Source organism: Anastrepha ludens, chromosome 3 (genome assembly GCF_028408465.1).
Source record: "Anastrepha ludens isolate Willacy chromosome 3, idAnaLude1.1, whole genome shotgun sequence".
In the NCBI taxonomy this organism is placed as follows: domain Eukaryota; kingdom Metazoa; phylum Arthropoda; class Insecta; order Diptera; family Tephritidae; genus Anastrepha; species Anastrepha ludens.
The window spans coordinates 98,019,619-98,042,581 of NC_071499.1; the positions used below are offsets into that span (position 1 = coordinate 98,019,619).

Sequence of the window (22,963 nt, forward strand, 5' to 3'; positions counted from 1 at the left end):
AAACTTCTTCAACCGTGATTAAAAGATTACCAGTTGAACGACGGAAGGCTTTTATATGGAGAGCATCTCTTATTAGACATGATTTTCTGTTTTCTAAGAGAATTTCTGCGAATTCTTTCTCGGACGGCTTTTATGGCTTCACTGGTTCGAACCATGCGAAGACGACCACTTCTTTTTCTGTCTGTCACTTCAGACGTTTGGAAAAAACGATTGATCGTGCGGTAAACTAACAGTCTCGAAATATTAACTTTCTTCAGCAATTCGTAAATCTCGCTTGCGCTTTTACCACACTTATGTAATGCAACACTTATAACTGCAATGTGCGTTTCCTAGCGTAAGATAAAGCACACAATGCCTTAAGTTTGGCACACAACTCGAAAAACAATGAAATAATATCGACTCATAAATTTCTCGAGACTGCTAACTACTAAGAAATAGTAACAGAACGATAAATTAATATTATAAACATATATCTAAAGTGTACTCCATACATATGTGCCATATGGTTATATACCAGGGTCTTTGAAAAGTGGCACCTAGATGTCATTAGTGAATAACTCCTGAACGGTACCGTTTTCTATCTCATCTTTGACATTTGTTAGATAGTAGAATTTACAAGATAGAAAAACGTGTTAAAATTATTGAAATTTATTATGAAACTGGTTGATCTTTAAGAACAAAATATCGCAAAATTCATGATTTTTTTGGTGGAAATAATCGTCTGAATGAATCGACAAATCAAAATTTAATGAATAAAATTCAAGAAACTGATTTGTCAAGGATGGACGTTTTAGAATATTGCTGCTGTAGCACAAAGTGTTGCAACATCGATATCCCGAAGTTCTCAGCAATTAGGCATTCATGAATCGACTGCCATTTATTCAACAAAATCAAGACGCACGCCACAAATAGGAGGAGGAGATGCTCGGCCAAACACCAAAGAGGGTGTAAGCGCCAATTATATACATATATACGGTTTTTTGATACGATTTCTAATACCATTGCATTTATGTGTAAACAAACATACCTATCTCCATTTATGGATGTTATATTGCTAAAACTGTAAACATATTTTCGAGATGAAGGTACCAACAAAAAAATTATAATGATCGGAAGTCGAATGTATGTACGTAGCCCGCGAATTTGAAAATTCACCTTATTTTTTAACAAACCTCGAATATCCACTATGCAACCACAAGGTAGCGTAAGAATTGGTTTTGTATCTAGAAAGTAATATAAAAAAAAAGAAAACAAAGAAAATAGCATACATATACACATAGCCCATAAATCCTGCGTTCACCTTACAAATCCAGCATTTCATAGCATATTCGGTAAGCAATCCAGATAAACAGAAGAAGTTTTTTCTATCGTGGATTGGCTGAGCCCTCCCAGAGGGTGCCGGCTGGTAATAAGTACCACAGTTTTCCTATTTTCAGGAGGGTAATTAGCTAAGTAAAGGGTACTATGGGCAGGGTTCGATACTCCTCAATAGTACAGCACTACTCAAAGTACTTCTAACGTGGTCGGGGTTGAAGGGATGGATTAAGGTGTGATGCGACCCGTGCCGAGAACCTGTCAGGCTTGGGGCCCCTCTAATAAATAACCAAGTACCGAACGGAGCTTACGGATAACTGGCGCCCTCCGTAATAACTAGCCTTACCCGTGTAGTTCGGAGCTATGCACGGGCGGACATCCTTTCTCCGACACTAGTGGGTCCAAAAATGCAAAGTCCTAATTCTAAAATAAACAAAAAAAGTAGATCGGTCCTCCTTCTAACAGACCGATAGGAACAACCAGTTCCGCAATACGAGCAACGGTCGCACCGAACTCAAAACAAACAGCATCTATAGGCTTAATAAGTCGATCTAAGCAAATAGCGACAGCCACAGCGAAAGCGAGGCCAGTAGCTACACAATCAGTATTGGACACAGGTCCAAGTACAAGTAGAGGTGCACTAGCCCGGCAGTCAACTGCGATTCAGCCCGCAAAAACGGCAAAACAGCACTGCTACTGCTAGCTCCGGTACTGAAGGATGGCCGCTTGTGAGGGTGGTAGACCCAGCGAAAGCGAGCTACCAGGATCGCAGAAACTCAGCTAGGTTCCTAAGGAAAGTGTACGAAACTCACCCAAAGGAAAGTGAAATGTCACAGGAGTTGAAAGAAGCGATTGGAAGAGTGAAAACGATATCATTCCTGATTTCAACTTCGACTTTAAACCTGTACAATCTGCTGCAAAACGACAACGGTCCTTGGAAGAAAATAAGCCAAACACAAAAAGGCATAAAATAATTGGCGTGACGCCCAGAAAATCATGTGCGGAGGTTGCAAAAGACCGCATTATTATAGGAGTTCTAGACGAGAACCCTTCTGAAGGTATGATCCCCAAGGCCCAATGGAAATGGATCGAGGCCGAGCTAACGAAAGTGGCACTGAAGCTTATTCTGGAGAACCCCGGCTCCCCGCCTGGTGCGAAGATTTAGGCTGGCACCAAGGCCAGATAAAAATAATAGCGTGTGACGATGAGAAATCGGTTCAGCTGTACAAAGAGGCCATCTCCAAAGTCGGCGAAGTGTACCCAAATGCCAAGCTAGTGGTCGTGGACAGGATGGATATTACGTCCAGGCCGCGAGCAAGGGTCTGGTTACCTTCAACTCTCGAAGACCCGGTAGAGATAATGAAACTCATTCGGGTCTGCAATCCGGACATCCCAACGCAGGAGTGGAGATATGTAAAAACAATAAGCAACAAGAACAGCGTGGAAGAATCGAAAGAACAGAAGCGCGCCACCATGCAGGCTCTCCTGCTCTTGACTGAAAACTCAATTGAACCGTTACCGAAATGCGATGGGCAATTGAGATACGGTTTTGTAAAAGTAAAGCTTCACATCTACAAAACTGATACGGAAGCAATAGAGTTCCTCACCACGAAGGAAAGCACAAAGCCTATGAGCGAATTAGACCCCATGAGCGAAACAGAGCCAATGCAAGACGACCATCCCACCGAAAAAGAATACGCCTCTTCATGCTCAGAAATGGGCTTAGGGAGGTTGTACTTCGAACGGGAGAGTAAGTATTCTGTACAACAGCGTAAGTATTCCGAAAGGGAACTTTTATGCGAAAATAAAGAAGACCCAGACATAACGCTAACAGCTGATGCATCTTCTTCAGATAAACCTACACCACTCTAAGGAAGCCTGCCTTGCCCTCCTGATCGTCTGGCAGAACATCGTACGGAATTTCGAAATCTGCGGCTTGAGGACATCAGGTTACAAGGTATATAAGACCAATTGTGAAGGTACTAAAAGAGCATGCATAATTGCGAAAACACATCTTAATATATTTATGATTCAAAATTGCAGTAACGCAGATACTACGACGGTTAGCTGGGAAGTGAGCGGAAGCGATATCTGGCTAACCTCGTTTTATTTTGCCGGAGACGACACAGGTCCACTGCCGTCGCCGCTGATAAGAAATCTTGTGGAAGATTGCAAAGCACACAACCGCGAACTAGTTCTAGGAGGTGACGCCAATGCCCACCATACCGTATGGGGGAGCTCGGATACAAACGAACGTGGTAAGTCTCTCTTTAATTATATTATATGTAGTAAGCTTTTAGTGTGTAACAAAGGCAACGAACCCACATTTATTACGCGCAATAGACAAGAAGTTCTTTATATTACGCTAGCATGTCACACCCTCTACGGAAAGATGACGCAGTGGAGGGTTCAGAACGAAAACTCTTACTCCGATCATCCATATATAGAAATAAAATTTGGGGGAAACAGCTCACGGGCCCCGCCTGCCAGCAGGAACTTGAAAAATACCAATTGGCACATATATAAACGGGAACTTAAGGAAAGACTTCCTAATTCCCGAAATATCACTATTGAAGATAGAGAATCGCTGAACGAACACGTACAAATCCTTACGGAGGTTTGTAGAGCTGCGCTAAATAAGGCCTGCCCTATAATTAAGTATAAGGGGAAGAGAAGGCCGCCCTGGTGCACAGTGCGGCCGATTCCCAAAAAGCTGGCCAAAAGTCGAAAAAAAAAGTTTCTAGATAGAGTTTTTTTTGTCTTTGGGTTGGCTACAGTAATGCCTTGAGTAGTGAAAACCGTTCATAGCAACGTCCTGTACCCTAAGTATCCTCTGTATTTTCAGTCACAACGTGGCCTTCGTTTGAGCATCGTATTACTGTCGATGAATAGTGAAAGTTGTACACATTTGAAAGATTTTGTAATGTAGTAAATTGAACAAAACCAAATGGAATCATCTTCAGAAGGTTAGTAAAATACGAGAAATCTTTAGTACATATCAATACCTCAACACAAAATTTTTAGCTGCAGCAATACGTAGATACATTTTTTGCAATTTTTTTTATAAAATTTGAGTTTTCAAACTGTATAGTAATACAACGCCGTCATATGCTGCTTTGAAACCTATTAAAGGTTACTCAAAAAAGTAATGGTTACTGAATAAAACAAGATTCAGCTGTTACCACTTGCTACCTCGCGACCCCGAAAACATATAAATTTACATGCATCTTGATTATGTTCTTGAATATACGCTATTTCACGTGAGGGGGTGGCCAATAGGGGTGGAAGAGGGTGGATTTTCAAAATTTTAAGATCAAATTCGTAATCAGCGACCCCGAAAACATATAAATTAACATGCATCTTGATTATGTACATGGTACATGTACAAAGAATGGCCAGTCTTTGCATCTTCGGGGTCCTTAGGACCGCACCCACAGATGCACTAAATATTATGCTTAACCTTTTACCAATAGAGCAATTTGGTAAGCAAGACTAAGAGAAATCGGCCTACTCAGTACGAACCAAAGAGGACACTCTTTAATTTTAAAAAAATTCCCCTGCATTCCTGGCACAACGGAATTCTGTAAGACCGAGGACATCAATTTAAATAAATCCTTTGTCACAGTATTTCCTTCCAAAGAGGAATGAGACAACGGGCGTATTGTTAAGAAAAATGATTTAAACATCTAAACAGATGGCTCAAAACTGGACAACAAAGTAGGTGGAGGGGTTTACTCCGATAAACTCGAAATATGCCAATCATTTCGCCTACCTGATCATTGCAGTGTATTTCAGGCGGAAGTCACTGCCATAAAAGAGGGACTTACGGTAATAAAAACGAGAGTATTATCCACAAATACTCGGACAGTCAAGCGGCAATAAAAGCGTTTGAATCAAAAACGCACTCGTCAAAAACAGTTCTAGAATGTTTTAAACTACTAAATGACGTATCTAAGTGCTACAAAGTGCACCTTATCTGGGTGCCAGGCCACAGGAATATAGCAGGAAACTGCAAGGCGAAAGAACTTGCACCAACCGGTACAACGCTCGATCTCAAACCGGATAAGGCGCTGATACCCCTGCCTATAGCCACTTGTAAATTACTTATAGACAGGGCAACCTTCAAAAACGTAAATACAAGCTGGCAAAACCTCACGACATGTGAACTAAGCAGACAGACATGGCCGAACTGGAACAGCTGTCGATCGAAGATCTTACTAAAATTTAACAGAGAAGCTATAAGAAAAATGATAGGTGTATTAACTGGTCATTGTTTAATAGGCAGCCACGCTAGAAGGTTAGGACTCCCGTACTTCGATTTCTGTAGAAGCTGTCTTAATACAAAAGAAAAGGAAACAGTCAAACACCTTTTATGTGAGTGTGAAGGCTTAGCTATGAGAAGGCTGCGCACTCTTGATACTGCATTTTTAACCGATGTAGCGGACATAGCCCATCCAAAACTAACGAAGCTCTGCTCGTTTATTAAAGCTACTGGATGGTTTGAAAAGGAACACGTAGGGTAAGGATAAGCTCCAGTAGTATCACAATGGACCTGCGAAAGGTCTAAGTGTGTCTTTATGACAACCACCCTACCTACCCACCTACCTTGGTACGGAATGGTTTGAGTTATTAAAGAATTTGTTTGGTGTTGCAAATCTGCAATCGCCGACATACATACAACTAATTTCCAAATTATCGGAACCTTTTCAGTCACAACGGCACATAGTTGTTGCTCGCTATGTTTTTTTTAAACGGGAAACGAAGCTCAGGCGTTTTTCTCGGAACCGTGTTTTCAAAGTCGGTTGTCAAATGTTCTGGAAAACTACTCAACCGATCTTGATGAAATTTTACACAGGTGTTCGGGATACAATTTTACTCGTGCTTCGACGAAGGATTTGTTTTTCAATTACAACTATTTAAAAAAAAAAAACAAAATGTCAAGCAAATTTGACCGAAATTTTCATTTTTTGGAAAAATGTCTGCCAAAATACCAATTTTTCGTTTTTTTTTCTTTCCTTCGATCAAGCACTAGTTTATGGTCTTAACTAAAACACTTATTTTTGTTTTTTCATTTTCGATGATCCTGTCAGAAGTTATGCTGACAACGCGGACGCATCTTTTTTTCGAGGGGTCACCGAAAATGACGTCACAATGGAGGAGTTTTAATTTTTTTTTGGAAATTATTCTTTAAATATGTATCTATAAGATAGAAAAGTTTGAATTAAATAAATAATTACATAAATTTAATTAATAAATAATAAAATAAAATATTAAATTAGCCTTTTTTACCCGACGAAACCCATGTAACCCAACCAACCAACTGGAAGAGGTTCAAAAATGCAGTAAACAAGAGGATAGAGAAATTCCTATTCACCAAATACCTCTCACAGAAAGAATTGAGAGTAAGGTTATGCAAACAAACCCACACATAATACTTATACAAGAACCATGGGTATGTCACAAGCGTATCTGTGGTCTAAGTGCTATGTCGTGGGGACAAATACTTCATTGTGAAGGGAATGTGAGACCGCGAGCATGTATTATCATGCCGAGGTTGATCGAACACACGATGTTAAAAGAGCTATGCTCTGGAGATATCGTTGCTGCAAAAATAAAGTACTGGAAAAGTGGGAACAGTGTCGAAGCTATCATAGTTTCGGCCTACCTACCCTATGACTCTGTACAGCCACCTCCTTCGAGGGAGCTAAGAGAAGTGGTCAAGTACGCAGAATCCAATAATCTGGGGCTAATAGTGGGCTGTGACGCAAATTCACAGAACATTGTGTGGGGAAGCAGCAAATGCAACCCCAGAGGTCTCAAGTTACTGGATTTTATCCTGTCATCCGATTTGGTCATCCAAAACACTGGTAACAAACCAACTTTTGTGACCAGAAGGAGACAAGAGGTGATTGATTTAACACTTACCAATAGGTCAGTTGGAAATCAAATCAACCGATGGCGAGTTTTGGAAGAGGACTCTCTCTCTGATCATCGTCTTATCGAATTCCGACTGGGAATTGACACAATATCAATACCTTCCGGTAGGAATCCTCGAAATGTGGACTGGGACAGGTATGGTGAGCTTGTAACAGAGCGATTACCAAACCTGAAAAAACTCAAATCAGCAGAAATGATTGAAGATGCTACTAAGAAATTAGAAGGTACTTTAATCAACTGCTTTGAGGAACTGTGTCCACTCAGGCAAAGCAGACAGGGGAAAGCGGTTCCTTGGTGGAACCCTGAACTGTCGAAGCTTCGTGTACGGTCCAGGAAACTTCTTAATAAGGCCTTGAAGACCAAAACAGAAGAGGACTGGGCCAATCATCGACTTACACAGAGAGAATATAAGAAAAAAGTACGGCAAGCCAAACTTGAATCCTATAGAAATTTCTGCAGTAACGTCGAAGAAATGAGGGAAACAGCGAGACTTTGTAAGGTCCTTCATTTAGACCGCTCAGTAAGGCTGGATTCCATTCGAAAACCTGATGGTTCATACACCATTTCCAAATCGGAAACGTTTAATGCTCTACTCGAAACCCATTTTCCGGGTAGTAGAACTCTCTCTGAAGCTGAGAGTGGCATGAACAATGACGGTGGCAACGGTGGAACCTCTAGGTACAGCTGGTATATTGCTAGTCGGATAGTGACAAGGGAATCGATAAGGTTTTCCTTATCTTCCTTTGACAACTTTAAGTCCCCTGGACCTGACGGAATATATCCAGTAATGCTTAAAAAAGGAGGAGACAGGCTGATTGAGGCCCTGAAAAGGATCTTCACAGCCTGTCTTGCATTTGGTTATATACCATCCCAATGGCGACGCGTAAGAGTAGTATTTATTCCAAAACCAGGAAAAGATGACTATTCCCTAGCAAAAAGTTTCAGACCAATCAGTTTGACATCGTTCATGTTGAAAAGTCTGGAACGAGTGGTGGAGAAACATATTCGAGTGGGGGTATTGCCGAGAAGTCCACTCAGTAGAAATCAACACGCTTACCAGAGTGGAAAATCATGTGAATCAGCCTTACACGATCTTGTTAGCAAGATTGAAGCTGGGCTGGAAGCTGACGAATACACAATGGGCGTGTTCGTGGACATTGAGGGGGCTTTTGATAATGCCACTTTCGGCTCGATATGTTCTTCTGCCGAACGACACGGAGTTAATCAAGCCATTATAAAATGGATATACTCCATGCTCTCTGAGAGGCTGTTAACCGCTGGTGGAAGCGACGACGAGCAAATCACAGTCAGGGCCAAGCAAGGATGTCCCCAAGGGGGTGTTCTTTCTCCGCTGCTGTGGTGCTTCGTCGTAGACTCCCTATTAGCGGAGATGCAGGAACTCGGCTTTCACGTCCAAGCATATGCGGACGACGTCTGTGCGCTAACATCGGATAAATCTTTAAGGAGGCTTTGCACGAAAGTGCAGAGTATCCTTGACAAAATCGATGATTGGTGCATGAGACAAGGTCTTTCCGTTAATCCGAACAAAACAACCATAGTCTTGTTTACGAGAAAACGGAAATTGGATGGACTCAGTCTTCCAACACTGAAAGGTGTGACACTTGGTCTTTCCAACGAAGTTAAATATCTAGGAGTAATCTTGGATAAGAAGCTGTCCTGGGAGACACACGTTTCACTGAAGGTGAATCGTGCATTGAAGATTTTTCAGCAATGCCGTAGAGCCTTTGGCAAAACTTGGGGTCTGAAACCTGCTGTGGTCCTATGGATATACACGGCACTTATCAGACCAATCATCACTTACGCTTCTGTGGTCTGGTGGCGACGGAGCATGGTTAAGTCCACAATCCGGGAACTATACAGGCTGCAAAGAAGTGTATGTTTATGCATCACGGGTGCCATGAGTACAACCTCTGGTGATGCCCTAAATGCTATGCTTAATCTGCTCCCCCTGGATCTTAAGATACAACAGGAAGCAATAAAAGCAATGTGTAGACTCCATAAATATGGTTTCTGGCACGAAGATGGAACTTCGGGACACAGAGAAATCTTTAAGTTGCTGTCGGAGCAGTATCCACTGTTCTTGGCACCTAAAGATGACCTGATACCCACAGTTTCGTTCGGAAGGAAATTTGATGTCATATTTCCATTGCGTGAGCAATGGAGCAATCCAGAATGCATGCAGGGAGGTTTGACGGATATTTTCTTTACCGATGGGTCCAAGACTGAAATAGGGTCTGGAGCCGGATGGTACTTAAATGATAGTAATAAGTATCACTATGCTATGGGGGGAATGGCAACTGTTTTTCAAACAGAAGTTTTTGCCATCCTAAAAGTAGCCGAATGGATAATCGAGAGGAGATGGAGCGGGAAACAGATTGGAGTCTTCAGTGACAGTCAGGCTGCATTGAAGGCCCTGGAGAACGCGAAGCAAACCTCGAAGATTGTTCAAGAATGTAAGAAGAAGCTTAATTCTGTCGCAAGACAAAACAGGCTTGTACTTATATGGGTTCCGGGACACTCCGGTGTTCAAGGAAACGAAATTGCCGACGAATTGGCCAACCGTGGATCAGCGGTGCCCCCACAGGGGCCAGAGCCAATAATCGGAATCAGTCCCGCAGGAATCAAGAACTGGATCAACGATTATGTAGGCAATCTACATAAAGAGCGATGGTCCGGTCTAGAACGCTGCAGAACTGCAAAGTGTTTTGTGACAAGTCCGAACAGAAAACTGTCAAACTTTCTACTAAAACTTAGAAGGAAAGACATTCGGTTGATGGTCGGCATCATTACAGGACACAACCCATGGGGTCAGCATATGACCACCATTGGAATCATCGAGGACCCGGTATGCCTGTCCTGCTTGGAGGAGGCGGATAGCACTGAGCACTTTCTCTGTGAGTGTCCTGCCTTTGCTAGAGCGCGACTACGGGTATTGGGTTCCGATGTCATGGGAATGAGTAATATTCGTTCTCTAAAACTGGAGGATATTTACAGATTCGCCAAAGAATCTGGAAAATTCTCACAGGACTAACTATCTCTATCTCTGTCTCTATTCTTTCCTATCTCTTTCTCTGATACTTTTCTCCCTCCCTCCTTAACTATCTACCCCCTTTCCAGAGCTTTAAATACAATGGGCTTTTTAGCCTGAGTGTTTTAGGAGCCACCAAATCTCCTGGTGCTCCTTGGCTCGACCTCTTCAAATTCAAATTCAAATTCAAGGTTATATCACAGGAAAAGGCATTTAGTAGGACCTACAAAACGTCCTGCCCATAAAATTTAGTAAAAAAACTCACCCTCCTTGGTGGAGCAGTGGGCTCTTAAAACTAAGGGAAAAATCTATATCAACCTCAGGTAATCGACGGGAAATTGGGAGTTGTAAAGAGAAAGTCGGCGACAGTACAATAAGGCAATTATGGCCGCCAAAAGAGCTGGAGGGAATTTTGTTCGTCAATCGAATCCACCAGGGATTCTGCTAGACTCAGCCGTGTTCTTTCCAAAGACCATTCAATGGCGTCTTGGGTTAAGAAAGCTGATGGACTGTGATACTTGGACTGCAACGGCAGAAGAATTGCTAGAACTGAGAGGAAACCTTGGACTGTATGCTACCACGACTAGAGAAAACTTGTAAAGCGTCTTTAAACTTAGGCCATATTCCAGATAATATAGTTGAAAACTAGTCAAGGTCGTCTTCATACCAAAAGTAAGAAGGAGGGCATATGAGTCAGCGAAGGACTTCAGGCCAATCAGTCTTTCCTTTTAAAAACCTTTAAAAGACTTTTGGATATACACCTCAGAAGCTCTTTGGAGGGTTCTGGTATATCAACTGCACAACATACTTACCTTAAAGGCAAATCCACAGAGACAGCGCTTCACGAGGTTATCCGAAGAATAGAGGGCTCTCTAGAGAACAAACATCATACCTTGGCGGCATTCTTGGATATAGAAGGCGCCTTTAACAATGTTAGTACAGATGCCCTCCAACAGGCGTTGATAGACTTAGAGGTGGACAATTGCATTAGTAATTGAGTCATCTGTATGCTAGATATCGGGATCATCAAATCTAATATGGGTAATATCAACATAAGCACGAAGATCCACAGGGGGCAGTATTATCTCCGCTTCTCTGTCTATGTGCGATCAGCAAAATCTTAATAATGCAAGTGGGGTAAAAGCGGTGGCTTACGCTGATGATGTGGTGCTAATGGTGTCAGGACTGTGTCCTAAGATGATCAGTGGGATCATCCAAAGGGCGTTAGGCGGGCTTAACCCTTGGGCCACAGGATGTGGCCTAAGTTTAAACTCGCGTAAAACAGAACTTAAGCTTTTTACCACCAGATATAAGGTACCAACTTTTACCCTGTCAAATATCAACGGACAAACTCTTTCACTTTCACCCAGTGCTAAATACTTAGGGGTAATTCTGCACTCCAAACTTAGCTGGAAATAAAACGTCGAAGAACGGGTTAGGAAAGCAGAAATTGCTTTATATGCCTATAAACGTATATTTGGAAGAAGATGGGGTCTTCAACCTAAGTATACATTATGGTCGTTAACCACCAATTTTATCGTATGGTTCGGCAGTTTAGTGGAAAGCTCTAGCCAGAGATTACAATACCAAATTACTTGGCAGAATACAAAGATCAGCCTGTGCAATAACGGTCGGTGCAATCAGAGCATGTCATAGGGAGGCACTCAATGTACTGACACACGTTATTCCAATAGACCTACATATAAAGAAGACTGCAACCATGAGTGTATTTAGGTTAAATGAGCGGGTCGCTGGAAAGAAAAAACGTATGGTCATGCCAGTCTATTATTGCGACAAACTCAGCTAACCTGGGTGAGGACTAACTACATCGTTCCGACGGTAACTTTCAATAGGAATTTTGCCACTCTCTTCTCATCTAAGGAAGTATGGAATAAGCGATTCTCTCTAAACAACTTCGACCCTACAGTCTATACAGATGGCAGTAAAATGGATTATGGTGTTGGAGCTTGTATATATTCTCAAAGACTTGGAATTGAAAAATCTGTGCGTCTCCCTAATACCAGCAGTGTCTTCCAGGCGAGAGTACTGGCATTTGGGGAAGCTTGTAAGCTACTAATCACATATTTCTCTTTTAAGGACAATATCGCTATTCTTTCGGATAGCCAAACTGCAATCCAGGCACTGGGTTCGGCTACAACAACCTCTAAAGGGGCGGAACAAAGTCGGAATGGGCTTACCAGCTTGAGTGAAAACCATAAAGTAGCCTTAATTTTGGTCCCGGGGCACCAGAACATTGAGGATAACGAAAACGCCGATGACCTGACAAGAGGGGGATCTGTCATGAATAACGTTCTTGCAGTACCGGTATTCATACCAGTAGGTGCAGTCAAGAATGCAATTTCCCTAAAATACCTTCGAATCGCAGATTGTAGATGGAGACACCAAACGAAATGCAAAATTAGCAGGACTTTATGGCCCATCTACAACCTCAAGCAATCGTCGACATTGATAAACATGAAACGACGGGACGCCTGTAGGCTAACGGCAGTCATAACTGGCTTCTGGCCTATCGGAGAACAAGCCGCAAAAATGGGCATCCCTCAAAACACATACTGTCTTAGTTGTAAACAACCGGAAAAAAAGGAAACATTCTTCCATTTCCTCTGTGAATGCCCTGCCCTATGGAAGGACAGAATGTTAACCCTGGGCCAACCGCTGATCGAGAGTCTCGAGCAACTGTCTGGCTTAGACGACAACATCCTAATAAGGTTCCTAAACCGCACAGACTGGATACAGTCTTGCTGTAAATAACTGTTAAATACGTTGGTAACGAGGATGTAGCAACAAAATGGTGCGGAAGCGCTAGTTGGATTCTGGTTGAATCACCACTCTAACCAACCAACCAACCATCTACTAAAACTTGGAAGGAAAGACGTTCGGTTGAGGGTCGGTATTATTACAGAACACAACCCATGGGGACAGCATATGACCACCAATGGAATCATTGAGGACCCAATGTGCTTGTCTTCTTTGGAGGAAGCGGATAGCACTGGGCACTTTCTCTGTGGGTATCCTGCCTTTGCTAGAGCAAAGCTACGAGTTTTGAGTTCTGATGTCGTGAGAATGAGTAATATTCGTTCTCTAAAACTGGAAGATATTTACAGATTTACCAAAGAATCTGGAAAATTCTCACCTCTGTCTCTATTCTTTCCTATCTCTTTCTCTGATACTCTTCGCCCCTCCCCCTTGACTATCTATTCTCTTTCCAGAGCTCTAAATACAATGGACTGAGTGTTTTAGGACCCACCAACCCTCTTGGTGATTCTTGGCTCAACCAATTCAAACTTCAATTTCAAAATTGTGACACCGCAAATTGTTTAGCCAATTGCATAGACGCAATATGTGACCAAATCATAGTTCGTACACTATAAGCTCAATGAACACAGAGAAAGGTTGGAAGCAAAGAAATAAATAGCAATAGCAAAGTAAGGAAGGAGAGCAAGAACAGAAAACAAAACAAATGAAACTTATGTCGTGCCCAGGTTGTGGTAAATAAAGAAATGACAGATTTAGAAATTAATAACCAAACAAAACAGTTTCAAATAGATTCTGACGCAATAGTCTCTGTAATAGAAGCATATAAAATTTACTTAAACGGCTGAAATAAATACAATGTTCAAAAACTCTATATGCCTTTGCATAGAAACAAATTCCCATGTTAGGTAAATTGCGCACCAAAGCAAGATGTGGAAGTAAGTAAAAGAGCATTTTAATAATAGTAGCAGATGTAGATAACTAGAACAACTCTTTGGTCTTGATCTGTTCAGAGAATTCGGTTTTCAAATTAAAGAACTTTGCAAGAAATATGAAGACATTTTTAACAGTACGAATGTAAGTGTAATTAAAGATTCTAAAGCAAGTATTAGCATGAAGTCTACGGCTGTGCCAACATTTTTCAAAGCAAGACAAATACCATTTGTACAAATACCAAAATTTCCTGAAGAAGCGGATATGCTGGTTGGTTTAGATATTTGAAAATCAATTAAATAGATTTATTGTAACAACTGGGCGCCGCAAATTGCTTCGGTCCGAATTTTGCGGAGTTTTTAGTATTGCAGTAAATTCACAAGGATGGTTCCATGTGTAGAAGTCCACGCAAGTGGGGAAAGTTACTGATCGCCATTCACTTGGGAGTGGCCAGGACGATTCTTCTACATATGGTCCAAGCAGCTCACAACGTCCGGGATTAGCCCACGTATCCTCTGGTTAGCTTCCGAACACCCGTCCGGGAGTGAGCTAAAGTGAGAAGGCGAAGCATCCCAGCATAGCTGGTTGTGCGCTGGGTTTGGGACCCGCCACTTAAAAAGCCCCCCCAATGAAAACAGCAACAAAGCCTCGGATGAGAACTTCCAACACTGATGACGACCCCTGCAAACGAAATAAGGAATACGATTTGAGGGCATGCACCTGGAATGTCCGGTCCCTTAATGGGGAAGGTGCCTCTGCCCGGCTGGTTGATGTCCTCGTGAGAGTAAAGGCTGACATCACTGCCATCCAAGAGATGCGATGGACGGGGCAAGGTAAGAAAAACATAGGACCTTGCGACGTCTACTACAGCTGCCATGTAAAGGAGCGCAAATTCGGTGTCGGATTTGTTGTGGGAGAGAGACTTCGTCGCCAAGTACTGTCGTTCACTCCGGTGGACGAGCGTCTCGCAATAATCCGCATCAAAGCGCGATTTTTTAACATCTCGCTAATTTGCGCCCACGCCCCGACGGAAGAGAAGGACGATGCGACCAAGGATTCTTTCTATGAGCGCTTGGAACGTTCCTATGAGCGCTGCCCCCGCCACGACATTAAAATCGTGCTTGGCGACTTCAACGCCAGGGTGGGCAAGGAGGGAATTTTTGGTCCCACAGTCGGAAAATTCAGCCTGCACAACGAAACATCCGGTAACGGACAGAGGCTGATCGACTTCGCCGGGGCCCGAAACATGGTAGTCTGCAGCACCAGATTCCAGCATAAAAAGATACACCAAGCTACCTGGCTGTCTCCTGATCGAAAAACGCGAAACCAGATCGATCATGTTGTGATAGATGGAAGACACGCTTCTAGTGTATTAGATGTACGTACGATCCGAGGAGCCAACATCGACTCGGATCATTACCTTGTTGCAGCCAAACTGCGCACACGCCTCTGTGCAGCAAAAAACATACATCTACCTACGCAAAGAATGTTCGACATCGAAAAGCTGCAATCACAACAGACAGCCAGAAGATTCGCCACTCGACTCTCACTCCTGCTCTCGGAGAGCACTGCCCAACACACCGGAATGCGCGAACAATGGAGCAACATTTCTCGTTCCCTACGTACCGCCGCCGAAGAAGAAATCGGATTCCGGCGAGCCCGAAAAAACAATTGGTACGACGAGGAATGTCATGCTGCCGCCGAAAGAAAAGATGTCGCCTATAGAGCCACGCTGCGATCGGACGCAACGCGAGCCATGTGGGATCGCTACAGAGAGCTGAAAAAGGAAGAGAGACGTATTATCCGACAGAAGAAACGAGAGGCCGAAATACGTGAGTGCGAGGAGCTTGAGATGCTGGCCAATAGGAACAACGCCCGAAAATTCTACCAGAAAGTTCGGCGGCTTACAGAAGGCTTTAAGACCGGGGCGTTGTCCTGTAAGAACAAAGACGGCGATCTGGTGACTGACGTACAGAGCAATCTTAAATTATGGAGGGAACACTTCTCGAACCTGTTAAACGGTGACAGCTGCGCATGTCATAGAGAATGTGAAGATCCCGATACCCCAATCGTTGACGACGGAATTGTCGTTCCGTTACCCGGCCATGACGAGGTGAGAATAGCGATAACGCGGCTAAAGAACAACAAAGCCGCGGGCGCCGACGGACTGCCGGCTGAGCTATTCAAACATTGCGGCGAGGAGCTGGTAAGGTGCATGCATCAGCTCCTATGCAAAATATGGTCGGATGAAAGCATGCCTGCCGATTGGAATTTAAGTATGCTCTGCCCAATCCATAAGAAGGGCGATCCTGCAATTTGTGCCAATTACCGCGGGATTAGTCTTCTAAATATCGCCTATAAGGTTCTAGCGAACGTATTGTGTGAAAGGCTGAAGCCCACCGTAAACCAACTGATTGGACCTTATCAGTGTGGCTTCAGACCTGGAAAGTCTACCATCGACCAATTATTCACAATACGCCAAATCTTGGAAAAGACCCATGAAAGGAGAATCGACACACACCATCTTTTCGTCGACTTCAAAGCTGCATTCGACAGTACGGAAAGGAGTTACCTGTATGCCGCTATGTCTGAATTTGGTATCCCCGCAAAACTAATACGGCTATGTAAGATGACGTTGCTCAACACCAGCAGCGCCGTCAGAATTGGGAAGGACCTCTCCGAGCCGTTTGATACCAAACGAGGTTTCAGACAGGGTGACTCGCTCTCCAAACTGGATAAAGAGGCAAAGCGAATGGGTTTGGTGGTGAACGAGGACAAAACGAAGTACCTCCTGTCTTCAAACAAACAGTCGGCGCACTCGCGTATCGGCACCCACGTCACTGTAGACAGTTATAATTTCGAGGTTGTAAAAGACTTCGTTTATTTAGGAACCAGCATTAACACCGATAACAATGTCAGCCTTGAAATCCAACGTAGAATCTCTCTTGCCAACAAGTGCTACTTTGGACTAAGTAGGCAACTGAGCAGTAAAGTCCTCTCTCGACGAACAAAACTAACACTCTACAAGACTCTCATCATGCCCATCCTAACTTATGGCGCAGAAGCTTGGACGATGACAACATCCGATGAAGCGACGCTTGGAGTGTTCGAGAGAAAGATTCTGCGTAAGGTTTTTGGACCTTTGCACGTTGGCAACGGCGAATATCGCAGACGATGGAACGATGAGCTGTATGAGCTTTACGACGACATAGACATAGCGCAGCGAATAAAGATCCAGCGGCTTCGTTGGCTGGGTCATGTCGTCCGAATGGATTCAAACGCTCCGGCTTTGAAAGTATTCGATGCGGTACCAGCTGGTGGTAGCAGAGGAAGAGGAAGGCCTCCTCTGCGTTGGAAAGATCAGGTGGAGAAGGACTTGGCTTCACTTGGTGTGTCCAATTGGCGCCGGTTAGCACGAGAGAGAAACGACTGGCGCGCTTTGTTAAGCTCGGCCAAAATCGCGTAAGCGGTTATCGCGCCAATTAAGAAGAAGAAGAAGTAAATTCACAATTTTACCAAAGCAATTTAAAATATACTTATTTACAGATGCAATAGACGAAGCATCGAAGCAAGTGTTTTTTTTTTTTTTTTTTTTTTTTTGAAAAGAGAAATTAAGTGCTTAGGTAGAAAAAGCAGTGCTAAGAGAATTCTTCCAGAGGATTCGAGTACCCGCTCTCAAACTAATTGGAACGCTACCGCTACCACTAGCTCTTGCAGCTGATGCATCAACTTTCGGAATCGGTATAGATTTATCTCATTACTAACATGATGGAGCACCCCATTATTTTCGCATCGAGAACATACATCGCCTTTCACCAATCAATGGTAAATCTCTTAGAATTTACTGACAGAAAATTACATTTCAAATTTATATGATTGGTAAAGTTGTTTATACTTACATGATAGTGTGTGTGTTTCCACAAAGGAATCAGTTGAATAAAGTTACTTCTAGGTCCTTCTCTAAATCCTTTCGAAAAGCTTCTTCGCGAGTCCTCACGCCAAATGGTTTTATTTTCAGCTTTCTGCTCAATGTTGATTTCTTTAGGTAGCAATATGTTCGGTTTCTATAAAATTTGATGTCTTAAAGGATGCATTTAAATTAGAAACTTTACTACAAACCACAAAGTGATTAACTGCAACTTGTTCACGGAGTATTCGGTCTTTAATGAAATACACGTAATTGTAAGCGTCTCGAGTAGAGATGTCAAACATATATCTGTTAATTACAAGCATGAGCTGAAGGCACCAAACTGCCGACAAATGGTCACAGCTAATCCATACTTTAGGTATTGACATAGTCTTCAAAATAAAATTTATAGAAGTTTTGATTTCGGCTTAAAAAGATAAGTAAAAATTATTTACCATAGAATGTAAATCGCTAAACGTTGAAATAGTAAGACCAGGTTGCACAAGTAAGTCACGATTTCCACCGCCAATGGAGATAAGCAATACATTTTTTAGAATGGAGTCAGCATAATCGAAATGATGATTCAGTAGATTGCGACTAGATGTAGTTGAACAAAAATTTGTATTTTCATTTGGTTTAAAGGAAGAGCGCGCATTGGACATATGATCAGTTATATTTTTGTAAAATTCATCAATTTTTTTATCAACAATTATGAGAGGTTTTTTTATAGGCGCAGACAAAGAAATTATTGTGTTTATGTATTTCGAAATTTCAACGTCTCTTAAGACTGCATAGGCTACTACAGCACCCATGGAATGGCCGATTATTACCACTTCTCTTTCCGCTATTTCATTATTCGCATACATTTTTAATACAGCCTTTATGCAAGCTTTTAAATATATTGTTTGTCTTTCTAAGTAGTTGCCATAAAGTGCCGAAAGTTCTTCCTTGAAGTCAACTGAAAATATATTAACACAGTATACATTATTTTTAATTTTATTGAATACTTACTAGTGAAATAATCCAAATGAACGTCAGCTGCATTCCCTCTCCTCTTTCTCAATGCAACAGATGCCAGAGAACGCACCTAGAGTAAATAAGAAAAGCGTTGGTGAGTTTTAGCTCTTTATATATATTACAATATACAAAAATAATAGATTACAAGATTGCAACATTCGTGAGAGTATTTCTAGCTGTGGTGTCACAGTAGAACAAACCAGAAGGCGAGTGGCGCTGTAATGTGTGTGCGAGTGTAATGAAACACAATACAAATGAAAACGGATACCTAATTATTACGTCAGCAAATCAGCTGATTATGTTAAATCCACGGGGAGCGGGATAGCGGTTCACGTGTGCGGCCACAGTCTGTATTCTCTCACAAAATATGCAGTTTGAAAAATGGGCACTATGTAGCCTCCATGCTCATTCTTAAATCCAGATTTAGCACGTTGGAGCTTTTTCGAAGTGTGTTCATAGTGGCGCATTTTTCAACCATTTGAATCCAAAGCAGCGCAGTATATCTCGAACATTATGAACAAATTACCGATTGTTGAAGTCGCATTGAAGAAATAAAAACTTCCATTGCGAAATTAACAAAAGTTGTTTTTAGAATAGGTAGGTGCGGCCGCCATAGCCGAATGGGTTGGTGCGTGACTACCATTCGGAATTCAGAGAGAACGTAGGTTCGAATCTCGGTGAAAGACCAAAATGAATAAATAGTTTTTTCTTATAGCGGTCGCCGCTCGGCGGGCAATGGCAAACCTTCGAGTGTATTACTGCCAGGAAAAAGATCCTCATAAAAAATATCTGCCGTTCGGAGTCGACTTGAAACTGCAGGTCCCTCCATTTTTGGAACAACATCAAGACGCCCACCACAAATAGGAGAAGGAGCTCAGCCAAACACACAAAAAGGGTGTACGCGCCAATTATATATATGTATATATATCAAGTAGCACTGAAGCGCCGTTTTGATACCATTATGAGACTTCGAACGGGCAGATATCTACAGCCAGCCAGAGTTGTTGACATAATGGAAAAGATTGATGGGATTTAGGTTAGCGCACTGTCACAGTGACCTTAGTCGTCGAAGAAAGGAGTACCCAGTGATCTTAATCGTCTAGCTGCCAAACCCGGACATTTACAGAGAAAGTGCTCCACAGTCTCTTTCTCTGAAAGGTCCTCACAGCTTCTGCAGTGGTGGTTAAATGGTAACTCTAACCTCTCCGCGTGTGTGCCGATCGTCCAGTGACCGGTAAACACAGCTACGAATTTGGAAATTGAATGGCGAGGAGTCCAAAGGACTTTCTGAGTCCTTCGTATATTGTAGTGGGCCCAAATGGTTTTCGAAATAGCACATGAAGAAATAGAGCTCCATCTTTTCTGCGCTTTCCTGAAAAATAATTTGTACAGTTCCCCTTTAACAACTGTCAGGGGGATGCAGATGACCGGGTAAGAGGTATCTGAGACCAATTCAGTCCCCTTCCTGAAGGATCGCAAAGACTTCTGCTTGACAAACATTAGCAGTATTCGGCAGTTTAAAGGAGATAGAAAAATTTGCTGATTTAGAGAAAACCCCTGCTCCGACTTCCGATTCCATCTTGGAACCGTCAGTGAAGACAGAGGTGCAAGCTTCGGTGCAGAATTTCCCCTCGATTCAATCCTGCTTATTTGGAAAGATTTCTCTAGCATGACCCTCAAACTCTAGTTTACAGATAGAGAGATCTATTCGAAGTTCGGAGAAATACGGTGTTAACTGCCGAAAATGCCACCATGCCCCTTGAGAGATTTCCTCCAGAGGCCAACCTCCTTTAACCTGATTGCACTTTGAGCTGTGATGGAAATGACGTAAAAGTCGATAGGAAGTAAGTGCATAACGACATTCACGGCAGCACTGGGGCAAGTTTTACATGCTCCAGGGATGCCAATGCATGCAGTCCTTTGCGCCCTCCCCAGTTCAGTGATATTATAGCCCTTTCGAAGAGCTTCCCACCAAACTAGGCACCCATACCTTAAAGTTGGCAAAACCACGGCGTTGTTTTTAGAATGTTAATGAAAAAATTTTTAGCACGAAGTTGCATTTAGTTACAGAATTTTGTAGAAATTAATGTAGAATTAGAGTTGCGTTAAGAGCTAAATTTGCTAAATGCTCATTTAGGGTTCAGTATAAACGGCGAATAATCTGCCGTGACATAATTGTAAATGAGCTATGTGAAATAACTAGGAAGCGAGTATCAAAACAGTAAATTTTAAAATAAAATAAAAAAATTGGTTTGGTTTACGTAAACAATAAATATGATAGAGAATAAATGGAAAAATAAAAAAGATGCATGCAAAAACAAAATTTAACAAATATCTACAATTAGATCAATTCATCACCGGATTCTGTCGAATTCACGGTTATATGGATAAGTACACATAATCTGTCTAATAGAAGCGTGACCGCCAAAACTTAGAAACTATAATATTTGACCAATTCAATTATAGTAAAATCCAAAGGTAGCTAGATCTTCAAAACATCTTCGCAACCAACGGTAATAATGCTTTTTGGTAAATTTTATTAATCAAAACTGCATTCAAATTGGCGGTAAGCACAAATAAACAAAAACAACCTTTCACAACCAACAAAAAATTAACGTTAATTGGATGCTTGACAGTTCGTTGCAGTTGTCGATTATCAGCAGTATACCAGAACCGACGTATATGATTCTTTCTCTTGGAAGTTCTGGATATAAATGTCTCGAGTGTTTGAGGTATCAAGTTAAATTCGTGAAGCTGTAAATTTTGATACTGAAAATATGTAACTCTGCTTTGAAAACATCATGCCAGAAGGTCCGTCCTAAAAGCAAAAGGAGACCATACTGGCGGACTTCGGATATTACCGCCTTGAGAAGCGACACCAGGAGATATTTAATCTAATAAAAACGTAGACAGAGTGATTTACAAGCTTTTAAAATACATAAATACGAGTATATTTAATTGATGCTTACACCCTTTTTGGGTGTTTGGCCGAGCTTCTCCTCCTATTTGTGGTGTGCGTCTTGATGTTGTTCCACAAATGGAGGGACCTACTGTTTCAAGCCGACTCCGAACGGCAGATATTTTTATGAGGAGCTTTTTCATGGCACAAATACACTCGGAGGCGAAAAATGTTTTCATTAATTTTGGTGTTTCACCGAGATTCGAACCAACGTTCTCTCTGTGAATTCCGAATGGTAATCACGCACCAACCCATTCGGCTACGGTCTATTTTTTCTGTAGTTATTTTCCCCCTTTTATAAAGTTACATATTAAAATTTGTTTCTTAAGTTTGTGTATTTATTTTAAAACAGTTTTTTATTAAAGCAATTATTTGATTTGTTGCTTTCTTGTATAATTTTATTTGTATGTGTTTAGAGATTACGGGTTTCAGCGTCTAATCTATTATTTTTACACGCATATGCAGGTCTTTCGTGCCAACTGAAAACTCTAAGGGAAATCGCTTCCGGAACATATTATGGAAGAACCCGATTTCCCCAACTTGCATTCAAATGTCAAATGGAACTCTTTCTTTTTCTAAAGAAATGCTGGGCGTCCCAAGGAACACCCATTCTCACAGGTGCACAGAGGACACTGGCTCCAACAGTCTCAACTTGAGGACCTGGAGTATCACCGAAAACATCATAAGTAATAAAAAGATTGAATGAGTACTTAGGTCCTTCCAATCATGGAAATATCCAAGACTAGTAGGAATCTTTCCCATTACAAGTCGTTTGTGATCTTCTTCTCACAAATATCTACAAGGCTTGCTTCATAACGAGGGGATAAACCATGGCGAGAGTAACTTTCATCCACAAAGAGGCAGGGCTTTGCATGTAGAACTAAAGGATTTCAGCTCAAATTTCATCTATCCGTGTCAGCACACATACTCTAACGGTAGGTGCGTGGACATAGTTCTACACGAAATCGTGCACAAAATGGGAATGGGGCTTGTCTTTAAAGAATTAACCTAAGGTATATTTCCCTATATAGAAGAGGCTTTCAACAACATTTACCCGCCTACTGCGTTGCGG

At 42.0% G+C, this 22,963-nt stretch overlaps 1 protein-coding gene across 5 annotated transcripts in view; it reads right to left on the bottom strand.

The window, feature by feature from the left end:
• Positions 1 to 22,963, bottom strand: part of LOC128858548 (GPI inositol-deacylase) — an 85,594-nt gene that overhangs the window by 48,920 nt on the left and 13,711 nt on the right. For 4 of the 5 annotated variants that reach the window (XM_054094927.1, XM_054094926.1, XM_054094925.1 and 1 more), the window contains exons 3-6: positions 18,927 to 19,002; positions 18,371 to 18,873; positions 18,128 to 18,307; positions 17,908 to 18,072 (exon numbers count right to left, since the gene is read on the bottom strand). In XM_054094927.1, coding sequence (XP_053950902.1) covers positions 17,908 to 18,072; positions 18,128 to 18,307; positions 18,371 to 18,873; positions 18,927 to 19,002 — 924 coding nt within the window. The remainder of the gene's footprint in view (positions 1 to 17,907; positions 18,073 to 18,127; positions 18,308 to 18,370; positions 18,874 to 18,926; positions 19,003 to 22,963) is intronic. The other variant, XM_054094929.1, reaches the window with a different exon arrangement.